This window comes from Oncorhynchus keta, chromosome 28, assembly GCF_023373465.1.
Source record: "Oncorhynchus keta strain PuntledgeMale-10-30-2019 chromosome 28, Oket_V2, whole genome shotgun sequence".
NCBI lineage: Eukaryota > Metazoa > Chordata > Actinopteri > Salmoniformes > Salmonidae > Oncorhynchus > Oncorhynchus keta.
In genome coordinates this window covers 21136256-21148823 of record NC_068448.1, presented here as the reverse complement: position 1 = coordinate 21148823, position 12568 = coordinate 21136256, and the positions used below count along the sequence as shown (strand labels likewise).

Here is a 12568-nt window from a genome sequence, read left to right as displayed (position 1 = left end):
TAGTATGCCCTTCAATCTGTCACTAGTCAACACACACCTGGCCATGACAGAGACAACCACTGATATTTAGCGTCCTATATAATTATTTATATATATATTTTAAGATACTGGAAATGTTTAGTTCATAAGTGTCATTGGGTGTAAAACAATACAATAATAACATGTCATCTGAAAGGATTCACACACCCGAAAACCTGCAAGCTAACAACCCTTGAATGGAGAACTTGAATTGGCTACCTCTTTTGGTCCTTAGTTGGAGAGTAGAATTGACCAATACTCATGTCTTCTTTTATACGTTTTTTTTCCTTCCCCCTTTCCTATCATAATTATTGCATCATGCATTCACACTTATGTACAGTGTCTATATTCCAATGGTTCTCACCCCCTGCAGGCATTACCCATGTTTGTTTCAGAATGCAATGTCATCGAGTTTGCCATTCATACACTGTCAGTATGCGTTATGGAACTACATTGATTGTACTTTTACACTATCTTGGTCTGTACAGGATCTTTTGTATAGTGTTTGTCTGTTCCCCTTTAGTGATCTTACCAAACATGCAGTAAATATAAGGTGACCAGTCTTCTATTTGTTTATCACAAGCTAGGTTTCCATCAAATTGGCGACAGATTTTCATGCTAATATTCTACAATCCACGAAGACAATGTTCACAGCAAAGGGACTGGTTGCTGATAAAAGTCAGTGGGTGATGTAGTGCACACAAAATGTACTTTTTCGCTTAAGTTTACATGTACCGAATAAAAATCTAAAGTTAAGTGTGTTTCCATCGCATTTTCAACCCTACCCATAGTTCTTTCTCACATTGTTGCGTTAAAAAGCTAATGTGCCTACTCGTCTTGGCATTTGCGCTCTTGTCAACAGCTGGCAGATACTGTGCGGGTAGTTTGGACTGCATGATGAGATTAGTATGGATAAGAGCGAAAAAACATTTGTTAAACGTCAGTCAAGCATCGATCATCATATAATCGCGTGACTCCAAATGTAGTTTGATATGATAGTTACTATATCAATATGAGGTTGCAGCCAGCATTTACATAAAGGCGTTTCCACCGCCATTTCTCACGTAATACAGTTCATTGATACAAAAAGATCTCGGCTTTTCAAACGAACAAATGATGTCTGCATTTATCGAATTGTACCGAAACTTCCTGTTTCCATAGATGTGATTTAAAAAAAATACCGTATGACTACTCGAAAACAGGACTGGATGGATACGTGGTTAGTAATACAGGTGGGTAGTTTATTGATCTTATCAGGTACAATATTACAATTATTATGCTCTTCATGAAGTAACATCAGAGGGAATAGTAGCCATCAAAAGGGGGCAATCCTATAATCAAAGTTCAGCATTTATAAAGTTATTGAGACCCTCGTGGACATAATAAAATGGCCTTAAATATTAATTAAAGGGACAGTATAGACACAACACCAGTGATGATTGTGATTGTTTGCTTTTATTTAGCTAGGCAAGTCCGTTAACATATTCTTATTTACAATGACGGCCTACACTGACCAAACCCAGACTACGCTGGGCCAATTGTGCACCGCCCTACTGGACTCCCAAGCACAGCTGCTTGTGATCAAATTAAATTGTATTTGTCACATGCACCGAATACAACAGGTGTAGTAGACCTTACAGTGAAACACTTACTTACAAGCCCTTAACCAACAATGCAGTTTTAAGAAAATACCTATAATTAAAGAGCAGCAACAAATAACAATAGTGGGGCTATTTACAGGGGGTACCTGTGAGTGGGCACCGGTGTCGAGGTATTTGAGGAAATGTGTACATGTAGGTAGAGATATTAAAGTGACTATGCATAGGTAATAGAGGAGAGTAGCAGACTTGGCGCTCCGGTAATGCTTGCCGTGTGGAGCAGAGAGAACAGTTTATGACTAGGGTGGCTGGAGTCTTTCACAATTTCTAGGGCCTTCCTCTGACACCGACATCTGGCCATACGTACTACCCTCTGTAGTGCCCTGCGGTCCGGGGCTGAGTAGTGGTGCAACCCATCAGGATGCTCTCGATGGTGCAGCTGTAAAACCTTTTGATGATCTGGGGACCCATGCCAAAAATGTTCATTCTCCTGAGGGGGAATAGGTTTTGTTGTGCCCTCTTCACGATTGTCTTGGTGTGCTTGGACCATGTTAGTTTGTTGGTGATGTGGACACCAAGGAACTTGAAGCTCTCAACCTGCTCCACTGCAGCCCCTCGATGAGAATGGGGGCGTGCTTGGTCCTCCTTTTTCTGTAGTCCACAATAATCTCCTTGTTGATTGTTGTCCTTGCACCACACGGTCAGGTCTCTAACCTCCTCCCTATAGGCTGTCTCATCATTATCGGTGATTAGGCCTGCCACTCGTGTCATCAGCAAATCTTAATGATGGTGTTGGAGTCGTGTCTGGCCGTGCAGTAAGGAGTGAATAGGAAGTACAAGAGGGGGCTGAGCACGCACCCCAGAGGGGCCCCCCTGTTGAGGATCAGCGTTGCGTATGTGTTGTTACCTACCCTTACCACCTGGGGCCGGCCCTTCAGGAAGTTCAAGATCCAGTTGCAGAGGGAGGTGTTTAGTCCCAGGTTCCTTAGCTTAGTGATGAGCTTTGAGGGCACTGTGGTGTTGAACTGTAGTCAATGAATAGCATTCTCTCATAGGTGTCCTTTTGTCCAGGTGTGAAAGGGCAGTGTGGTAGAGGTCGACCGATTATAATTTTATGATACCGATTATTGGAGGACCAAAAAAAGCCGATACTGATTAATCGGCCGATTTAAAAAGAAATGTATTTGTAAAAATGACAATTACAACAATACTGAATGAACACTTATTTTAACTTAATATAATACACCAATAAAATCAATTTAGCCTCAAATAAATAATGAAACATGTTCAATTTGGTTTAAATAATGCAAAAACAAAGTGTTGGAGAAGTAAGAAAGCTAACGTTGAAGTTCCTTGCTCAGAACATGAGAACATATGAAAGCTGGTGGTTCCTTTTAACATGAGTCTTCAATATTCCCAGGTAAGAAGTTTTAGGTTGTAGTTATTATAGAAATTATAGGACTATTTCTCTCTATACCATTTGTATTTCATTAACCTTTGACTATTGAATGTTCTTATAGGCACTTTAGTATTGCCAGTGTAACAGTATAGCTTCCATCCCTCTCCCCGCTCCTACCTGGGCTCGAACCAGGAACACATTGACAACTGCCACCCTCGAAGCAGCGTTACCCATGCAGAGCAAGGGGAATAACTACTCCAAGTCTAAGAGCGAGTGACGTTAAACACGCGCCCCGCTATCTAGCTAGCCATTTCACATCGATTACACCAGCCTCTTGGGAGTTAATAGGCTTGAAGTCATAAACAGCGCTGTGCTTGCGAAGAGCTGCTGGCAAAACACACGAAAGTGCTGTTTGAATGAATGCTTACGAGCCTGCTGCTGCCTACCACCGCTCAGTCAGACTGCTCTATCAAATCATAGACTTAGTTATAACATAATAACACACAGAAATACGAGCCTTAGGTCATTAATATGGTCGAATCTGGAAACTAATAATCTCGAAAACAAGACGTTTATTCTTTCAGTGAAATACGGAACCGTTCCGGATTTTATCTAATGGGTGGCATCCATAAGTCTAAATATTCCTGTTACATTGCACAACCTTCAATGTTATGTCATAATTATGTAAAATTCTGGCAAATTAGGCGGCCCAAACTGTTGCATTTACACCGACTCTGCGTGCAATGAACGCAAGAGAAGTGACACAATTTCACCTGGTTAATATTGCCTGCTAACCTGGATTTCTTTTAGCTAAATATGCAGGTTTAAAAATATATACTTCTGTATATTGATTTTAAGAAAGGCATTGATGTTTATGGTTAGGTACACATTGGAGCAACGATACGCACCGCATCGGTTATATGCAACGCAGGACACGCAAGATAAACTAGTAATATCATCAACCATATGTAGTTAACTAGTGATTATGATTGATTGATTGTTTTTTATAAGATAAGTTTAATGCTAGCTAGCAACTTACCTTGGCTTCTACTGCATTTGCGTAACAGGCAGGCTCCTCGTGGAGTGCAATGTAATCAGGTGGATAGAGCGTTGGACTAGTTAACTGTAAGATTGCAAGATTGAATCCCCCAAACGGACAAGTTAAAAGTCTGTCGTTCTGCCCCTGAACGAGGCAGTTAACCCACTGTTCCTAGGCCGTGATTGAAAATAAGAATGTGTTCTTTACTGACTTGCCTAGTTAAATAAAGATTAAATAAAGGTGTAAAAAAAAAAACGGCCAAATCGGTGTCCAAAAATACAGATTTCCGATTGTTATGAAAACTTGAAATCGTCCCTAATTAATCGGTCGACGTCTAGAGTGTGGAGTGCAATAGAGATTGCATGATCTGTGGATATGTTGGGGCAGTATGCAAATTGGAGTTGGTCTAGGTTTTCTGGGATGATGGTGTTGATGTGAGCCATGACGAGCCTTTCAAAGCATTTCATGGCTACAGATGTGAGTGCTACGTGTCGGTAGTCATTTAGGCAGGTTACCTTAGTGTTCTTGTGCACAAGGACTATGGTGGTCTGCTTGAAACATGTTAGTGTTACAGGGTCAGAGACAGGGAGAGGTTGAAAATGTCAGTGGAGACTGACTTGCCAATTGGTCAGCGCATGCTCGGAGTACACGTCCGGGTAATCCTTCTGGCCCTGCGGCCTTGTGAATGTTGACCTGTTTGAAGGTCTTACTCACGTCGGCTGTGAAGAGTGTGATCACACAGTCGTCCGGAATAGCTGATGCTCTCATGCATGTTTCAGTGTTACTTGTCCCAAAGCAAGCATAGAAGTTATATAGCTCGTCTGGTAGGCTTGTGTCAATGGGGAGCTCTCGGCTGTGCTTCCCTTTGTAGTCTGTAATAGTTTGCAAGCCCTGCCACATCCAACGATTGTTGGAGCCGGTGTAGTATGATTCGATCTTAGTCTTGTAATGACACTTTGCCTGTTTGATGGGTCATCGGAGGGCATAGCGGTATTTCTTATAAGCTTCCGGGTTAGAGTTCGGCTCCTTGAAAGCGGCAGCTCTACCCTTTAGCTTGGTGCGAATGTTGCCTGTAATCCATGGCTTCTGGTTGGGGTATGCACGTACAGTCACTGTGGGGACGACGTCCTCGATGCACTTATTGATAATGCCAGTGACTGATGTGGTGTACTCCTCAATGCCATTGGAAGAATCCCGGAACATATTCCAATCTATGCTACAGCCTGGATTCGAATCAGGGTGTCTGTAGTGACACCTCAAGCACTGAGATGCAGTGCCTTAGACCGCTGCGTCACTCGGGAGGGATCCCTGATATTGTTATTGTTCCCATGGACTATTGTTGTTGGTTAAAGGATAAAGAGGTGTAGGCCTATAAAAGTTCATGTGAATCTCAGTTAGTGTTCACCAGAGTCATTATTGGTCAAAGATGTTGAGTAGATGCCCTCTCATGTCTTAATCAATGTATATTCTGGCAGTCAATAAACAGATAGATTTTTATTGGATATTATTGTCATTTTAATCATAACCATACCACATCCCAATCATTTACACACACATGAACACACACACCCTGGGTTGTATTATCTGACTACCTCTGATATAAGCAACCTCGCTTTCTTCCTGAATTTCCCATTCACATAACTGTGGAATGAAATGAGGGAACATAGGTCTCCCATTAGTCTCTCGGGGCTGGGCAAGCAGAGGAAAGGGGACGTCCCATCTCTACTATGTATCTAACTTTATGGCTGTTGTACAGATTTAAAAAGGACACAGCTGCACAGCTGCTCAGTTTACTCTTACACGGTGGAGCTGACTGCTGGACTGGACTACCCACAAGGCACTAGTTCCCTAGTTCTCCTCCAGCCTGTGTGTGAAGGAGAAGCCAGTGGCATTGTCCCAAAGGTCTGTATATAAGATGAGAGAGGGAGGGTGTTGGATTCCTCAATAAGGCATCCATTCAGTGGCTCAAGAAACCTGTGAGTATACTTATTTATCTTCTTGGTTCCTATGAAATGTATTGGAAATGTAATATTGCCTTATGGTCATGCAATGGAACAATCATGGAAGTTAAAGTGTATCAATTTCAAATCAATATTGTAAAGAAGGTATTTTTCAGGCAGATTCTGATTATCCGTTCCCCTGACAAAAGATAATAGTGATCAATATGAATTGAATGTTCTTGCAGTTCACACTGACCCTCTACATTACTGTAACACATTGGTGCTTTGTAAGCCAGATACACAGTATATAATGGTATTGGCTCTGACATTGTCTCATTTGTTAGGCCCAACATCATAAAATCCTGTGTGGAAGCGAAATGCCTGTCTGATTTTCACTAGCAGAGATAGGAAATGAGCAGGGCCATGTAAACTAAATTGTGCTAAGTGGTATCCTTGGGATGTCCCTGCCCTAAACCTTAACCATAACTGTAACTCCTAACCTCAACCCCTAACCTTAACCCTTCCTTTAACCCTTCCTTTAACTGTTTTAAATTTAAATGGACCATTTTAAATTTCAAGTGATGTTGGTTCCCACTTAGACTTCCTAAGGATCCCTCTTAGACTTTGTGCACTAACAATGTTAACTTTTTAAAAGTAAAAGAGGAGACTTGAGTTCCAGTAAAGTAAACGTTTTAATACAGAGCTTTGAGGTGCAGGTGGTCATGCGAAAAAACACATGCTAATAGCACCAGTTCCTTAAAAACCACAGCTAGTAAATATAAAGCAAATGATGTCTCAAGACTAATATAGTCAATATTAATTGTGTATACATGGCATCGTTACAGACAATGGTTCATATGAAACTGATAAAATGTTTAGCTGAACGATGAGAAGAGTGAAACATTTGCTACTTTGGGTACAGAGAGTGAAGTTCAGCAGCTTGAGCCAGTTCAAGGTTTGGATTGTCACGAGTTGAGACCTCTGAGAAGTGTGTCCTGTATGATCTGGGTCGTAGTTAGGCATCCGGCTGGCCCCCACAGCCATATAGTACGTTGTGTTCCTAGAGGGAAGTGATAGGGAAGTGAAAATGACTTCAGCTGCTTGACATGTAAGAAAAATGCGTTGAGTAGATTGAATACTTCTCTGTTACAATTGCTAGTATTGTCTCAAGGTTTCATGGTCTCATCTCTGTATAAATGAAAAATACAATACATCTGATTCTCACTACTCCATCTGCACAGTTAGTTAGATAGTTGTCCTTGACTTACATTTATTTTTTACATTTAACATACAGTATAACATTTAGGTAATCAAAGTGTAACTAATTAACTAAACCAGTCATTTCAAAGTTGGTCGTGTGACATTTGCACCCTTGAGCAACAACACCCTGTGCATAAATTACAGGGCACACAGAGAGCATCAGAGTTGAACCAGTTGACCTAGATCTGCTTATGCCAGGTTGCTTCACCCTGTGTAACTCACAGCTAAAGGGTAAAACAGTAGGGTTAAAAGCTGTTTGGCAAAAAGTTAAAGATCAAATTCCAATGACAAAATGAATGTACATTCAATAACAGGGCACGTATCCACAAAGAGTCTCAGAGTAGGAGTGCTGATCTAGAATCTTTCTATTTAATCTGATTCATTATGATCTAAAACGCAAAACTGATCCTTTGATTTGTAATCCCACAATAACAATGTGATATTTACTCTTGGTTATACAGTAACGATGGTCATGGTCTAGGCCAGTAGTTCCCAAAAATGAAAAAGGAACTCAGTCTGGCTTTCAACTTACTCCTGAAAGTTGCAATAATGCACAAGGTGCAATTTCGAAATTGATAGTGCATCAGCAGTTTCCAGTGTTCCCCAATGCTGGAATGGGAGCCTGAGTGAAAATGTTTGGGAACCCCTGGTCTAGGCTAGGGTTAGGCCTACTTGTTGATAGATCCTTGCAGAGAGATTTGGTACTATAATACTTTTAAAAATTCTAAAATTATTATTGTCTTACTCATTTCATCCTCGATCTAGCTTGATAGTTTTATCAGCAGTGTCTTTAAGCAGTGGTGTGTATTCATGGATGCCAAGGGAAGCCAGGTTTTCCCCCAAAATGTGTTTCATAATTTTCATTCAATTTGCAAGAGGCTGAATGTACAGTATCTCACCGGAAAAGCATCAGAGCGAGTGAAACAGCTCCCCTCTGTCTCTGTATGTGTAACCTATCTATCTGATGCTGTTTGGTCAAAAAGAGTATGACATTGTTGAAACCCGTAGCGTTGAATGCAAGGGAAACCTGCAAACTTTTCACCTCCCTTGATTAAAAAAAAGTATACAATAATAACCAACTAGCGTTGAGCTAAACTGAGTGAGCTCAACTGTGAATGGTCCTGGTGCACCAAGGGAAGCCAGTTTGGATTTGGCTTCACACCAATCACATCACATCAAAAGCTAAATATAATTGACAGAAAACACTTGAATTGTTGCATCTCGTTGTGTCGTTGTCCTCCAGTGGCTAGCTAGCTACCTAAAATTGTCTCTTTCCTAAATTAGCCAAGGAATGAGATAGGGATTTAGACTAGTGGTTTTACTTAATTCTCCGTACTGGTCATTGATTATAACGGCGATTCTGATCCAACCATAAATGTATACATTGTGCCCCTGGCCCTTAGAGAATGGAAGTTCAGTATGTAGCTAGATGTAGTAGGCTAATTTTAACTAGCTGGCTCATCATTGCCCAATAAAGGAAGTTAGGCTTGCGAGCAAGCATTCAAGCCAGGTAGCATAGGACAACAAAAACTAAAAGCGTGTACTGTATTACACAGTCATAGACCGTTTCGTCAACATGAAAGAGAGGACGATGGCAGAACCATGGACAGCATATTTGGCTTACTTTGATTGGATTAAGGTGTTTTTTCTATCTAAGCATACAGTAGGTTATTTGATGATGTTGAAGATGAAATGGTTCTAGAATAGTGGAGGTAGCTCCTGTTTTCTTTGAAACTCTCAGTAACTCTCATTGGTTCGAACTCAATAGTTGTTTAGTTTAGTAGTCTGAAAATATCAGAAACATTAACTTGCTTGACCATGCTGTAGGTCATGTAACTGTTTGCTACATGCAATATGCTTTGTGGACTTCACCGGACAGAGGTTGCTCACGCACCGTTACTGACTTTCAGTATTTCACTAGTTTCCTCTTTTTCTAGGCTCTGAAGGCTGGCCAGGTTGAAACTGTTCAATCAGATATATCTTCACTTCAGATCAGAAGTTCCTCCAAAAGACTACCTCACCTCACCTGACCTGACTGGGACCAGCTACAATACAGCCATGTCTCTGCTGGTCCATGTTCTGGCCTGCTGCTTCGGACTGGGCTCCTGGGTGGCTGTCAATGGCCTGTGGGTGGAGCTCCCCCTCATTGTCAACACCCTCCCTGAGGGCTGGGAGCTACCATCCTACCTGACAGTCATCATCCAGCTGGCCAATCTGGGGCCTCTGCTGGTCACTGTCATGCACAAGCTGTGTCCGGGCCGGCTGAGGGAGAGCGCTGTCATCTACAGTGTGTTGTCCATCGGCATCCTGGCCTGTGTACTTTTGGCGTTCTTCTGGGATGAGACCACGGTTGTGGCAACGGCACCACGGAGCACAGTCTTCTTTATTCTAACCCTTTTCCTGGCCTTGGTGGATTGTACTTCCTCTGTTACCTTCCTGCCCTTCATGATGCAGCTGCCAGCCCACTACATCACCACCTACTTCATTGGAGAGGGCCTGAGTGGCTTTATCCCTGGTCTAGTTGCTCTTGGCCAGGGCGTCGGCATGGCCAAGTGTGTAAATGGCACTCAGTCCTCTGGTAACCTCACTGAAAAGGACATGTACATTGTCCAGACCCAGTATCTACAGCCCAACTTTTCCACTGAGGTGTTTTTCTTCTTCTTGGCGGCGATGATGTGCATCAGCCTGCTGGCGTTCTCTGCCCTCAACAGGTTCCCACGCAGCTTTGAACTGTCCACAGAGAACCTAGTTTCAGACACTGACACAGTGGCGTCGGGCTGCTTCGGTCTCGACAACCCTGGAGTGGTAACCGACGAGCAGAACTCTAACCCAAAACCCCACAGTGAGGAATCAGGTCAGGCTAGGCCACAGCTGGCTAAACCACTCCACTCTGTTTATCAGTTAGCTTTTATCTATTTCATGGTGGTCTGTGTGAACGGGGCAACCAACGGCCTGTTGCCCTCGGTGCAGACGTACTCCTGCATGCCCTACGGTAACCTGGCTTATCACCTGTCGGCGGCTCTGGCATCCTGTGCCAACCCAGTGGCCTGTATAGTCGCCCTGTTCTTTCCTAAAAGGTAAAACCCAAAACAGCCTCAAGCTTTCCTCTTTTATTGACGATAAAGCAACAACAAGCATTTATGGACAAACACTCAAATCAATATGTATTATTATCTCAGCTTTGACAGCATTATGTGCAGAAATTGCTTCCTGCTGTTCAATAAGTAATCATTTTTTACAGCGTTCTCAGTTGAACAGATATTGTTTGTACACTGACATAGACATTCAGCTGCCCATCACTGCAGCCATCTCAGTGGTTATCTTTATGTTGAATGACATTCTTCAGATTTACAGTTAGCAAACTGTTTTCTGGTTTCCTGTTTTGCACTCAGGTCACTAGTGTTGCTGGGTGTACTGTGTCTCCTGGGCTCAATCTTTGGAGGATACAACATGGCCATGGCCGCCATGAGTCCATGTCCACTACTACAAGGCTCTGCGCTGGGAGAAACCATCATAGTGAGTGACAACTCCACCTGTAGAAATAGGCCTCAGTCTAGAAACACTTTCTCAGAAACATGCACCCGGGGGCCCCAGGACCGAGTTTGGGAAACCCTGGGAGTGCACTTTTTAGTTTTTCCCCTGGCACTACACATCTAATTCCACTAATCAACTGATCATCAAACCTTTGATTAGTATAGAATCAGGTATGTCATGTTATTGCACTTGAATTCTTACACTTGAATAGTATGTGTAACCTAACTAATAAAGTCACAATGTAATCCTCAGGTTCTGTCGTGGGTCTTCTTTACGGGGACCCTGTCCTATGTGAAGGTAATGGTGGGTGTCATCCTGAGGGACGAGAGCCACAGCGCCCTGGTGTGGTGTGGAGCAGCGGCACAGACAGGCTCTCTGCTTGGCTCTGCCATTATGTTCCCTTTAGTCAATGTCTGCAACCTGTTCGAGTCAGGAGACTTCTGCAACACTAGGTGCCCTTTATGATGATGACTTATACCCGAGCCAGAACGGCCCATACGGCAGGAGCTTATCTCTTGTTTCTGTAGTGAGAGGCAGCTTGATGTACAAGTACACCCCCTGGACAGGAGTACCCGCTAGTACTTATACCCACTGGGGTGATGTGTGAATAATGTGGGGGTCAAGGAAAAGACAATGACAGGACAATGACGTATCTGGCCTCAGATTAGAGATTGGACTCTAAGTATGTCTTCAAGGGCACCCGGTGGTGAGAAAAAAATCCACCTGGATCAATGGAGTAAAGTATAAGATTTCAAACTATTGTTCAGTTAATAATTGTATGTATTTCTATGCAGTATGATTCACAACCCACACTCAAGGGTGTTGGAGCAATTGTTGTAAATATCTGCATTATTAACCTTATCTTATTTCAAATATATGGTTTTAAACCATTACTTGTTGAATAATTGGGAATTTAAGGAGACAAGCAAAATCCAGATTCATGTTTGGTTTGTAATTACTATAGTGCCATGAAAATGTGTATTATTGAATTAACCTTAGATTTACACTGAGTGTACAAAACATTAAGAACACCTGCTCTTTCCATGAGATAGACTGACCAGGTGAATCCAGGGGAAAACTTATTGATGTCACTATTAAATCTAATTCAATCAGTCTAGGTGAAGGGGATGAGACAGGTTAAAGAAGGAATTTTAAGACAATTGAGACATGGATTGTGTATGTGTGCCATTCAGAAGGTCAATGGCAAGATAAAAGTGCCTTTGAACGGGGGTATGGTAGTAAGTGCCAGTTACACTGCTGGGTCTTTCATGCTCAACAGTTTCCTGTGTGTATCAAGAATAGTCCACCACCCAAAGGAGGGGGGGGGGGTATGTGCAAGTCAATATTAGGAATATGTTCTTAATGTTCTGTATGTACACTTAGTGTATGTCACGGTCACTCTGCTGAACCCACTGGTGTTTGCTCTAGTTAGAATGCTTCAGATTGTAACACTAGATGGCGGTAGTAGACCATCTTCGAAAAAACTATTCTTTGCATTCCTCAGGTATCCCAGCAGATTCTCTTGTCAACACAAAATACATTTAATTACACTTTGTCTATTCAACACTTATTGTATAAAGGCTTTTATATCTCTATGCTTGTGTGTGTGTCAGTGTGAAAGAGCATTCCATGTAAGATCATATGATATGCACTGTTGATTGTTTTTGTAAATACATTATAGATCATCATGTGCTAATTTGTTCAAGTTAATGTGTTTAACCTCATGTGTCCACTCACATACAATGTGGATTTGAGAGATTCTATGGCTTTCATGGATGTG

At 42.2% G+C, this 12568-nt stretch overlaps 1 protein-coding gene across 1 annotated transcript; it reads left to right on the top strand.

Moving 5' to 3' along the window:
* Positions 1-898: 898 nt before the first annotated feature.
* On the top strand, positions 899-12480 carry LOC118360795 (solute carrier family 52, riboflavin transporter, member 3-A-like). The gene is made up of 5 exons (XM_035740215.2): positions 899-1250; positions 5811-6030; positions 9192-10331; positions 10647-10770; positions 11041-12480. Exons 3-5 carry the CDS (start codon positions 9313-9315, stop codon positions 11251-11253), a joined length of 1356 nt encoding a protein of 451 aa, XP_035596108.1. The 5' UTR covers positions 899-1250; positions 5811-6030; positions 9192-9312; the 3' UTR covers positions 11254-12480.
* The last annotated feature ends 88 nt before the right edge of the window (positions 12481-12568 follow it).

Bases quoted from the DNA above. Each gene is read 5' to 3' on its own strand.
- LOC118360795 (XM_035740215.2), top strand. From the start codon at position 9,313: ATGTCTCTGCTGGTCCATGTTCTGGCCTGCTGCTTCGGACTGGGCTCC. The intron at 10,332-10,646 runs GTAAAACCCAAA...TTTTGCACTCAG, and splicing joins GCCCTGTTCTTTCCTAAAAG to GTCACTAGTGTTGCTGGGTG. The intron at 10,771-11,040 runs GTGAGTGACAAC...TGTAATCCTCAG, and splicing joins CGCTGGGAGAAACCATCATA to GTTCTGTCGTGGGTCTTCTT.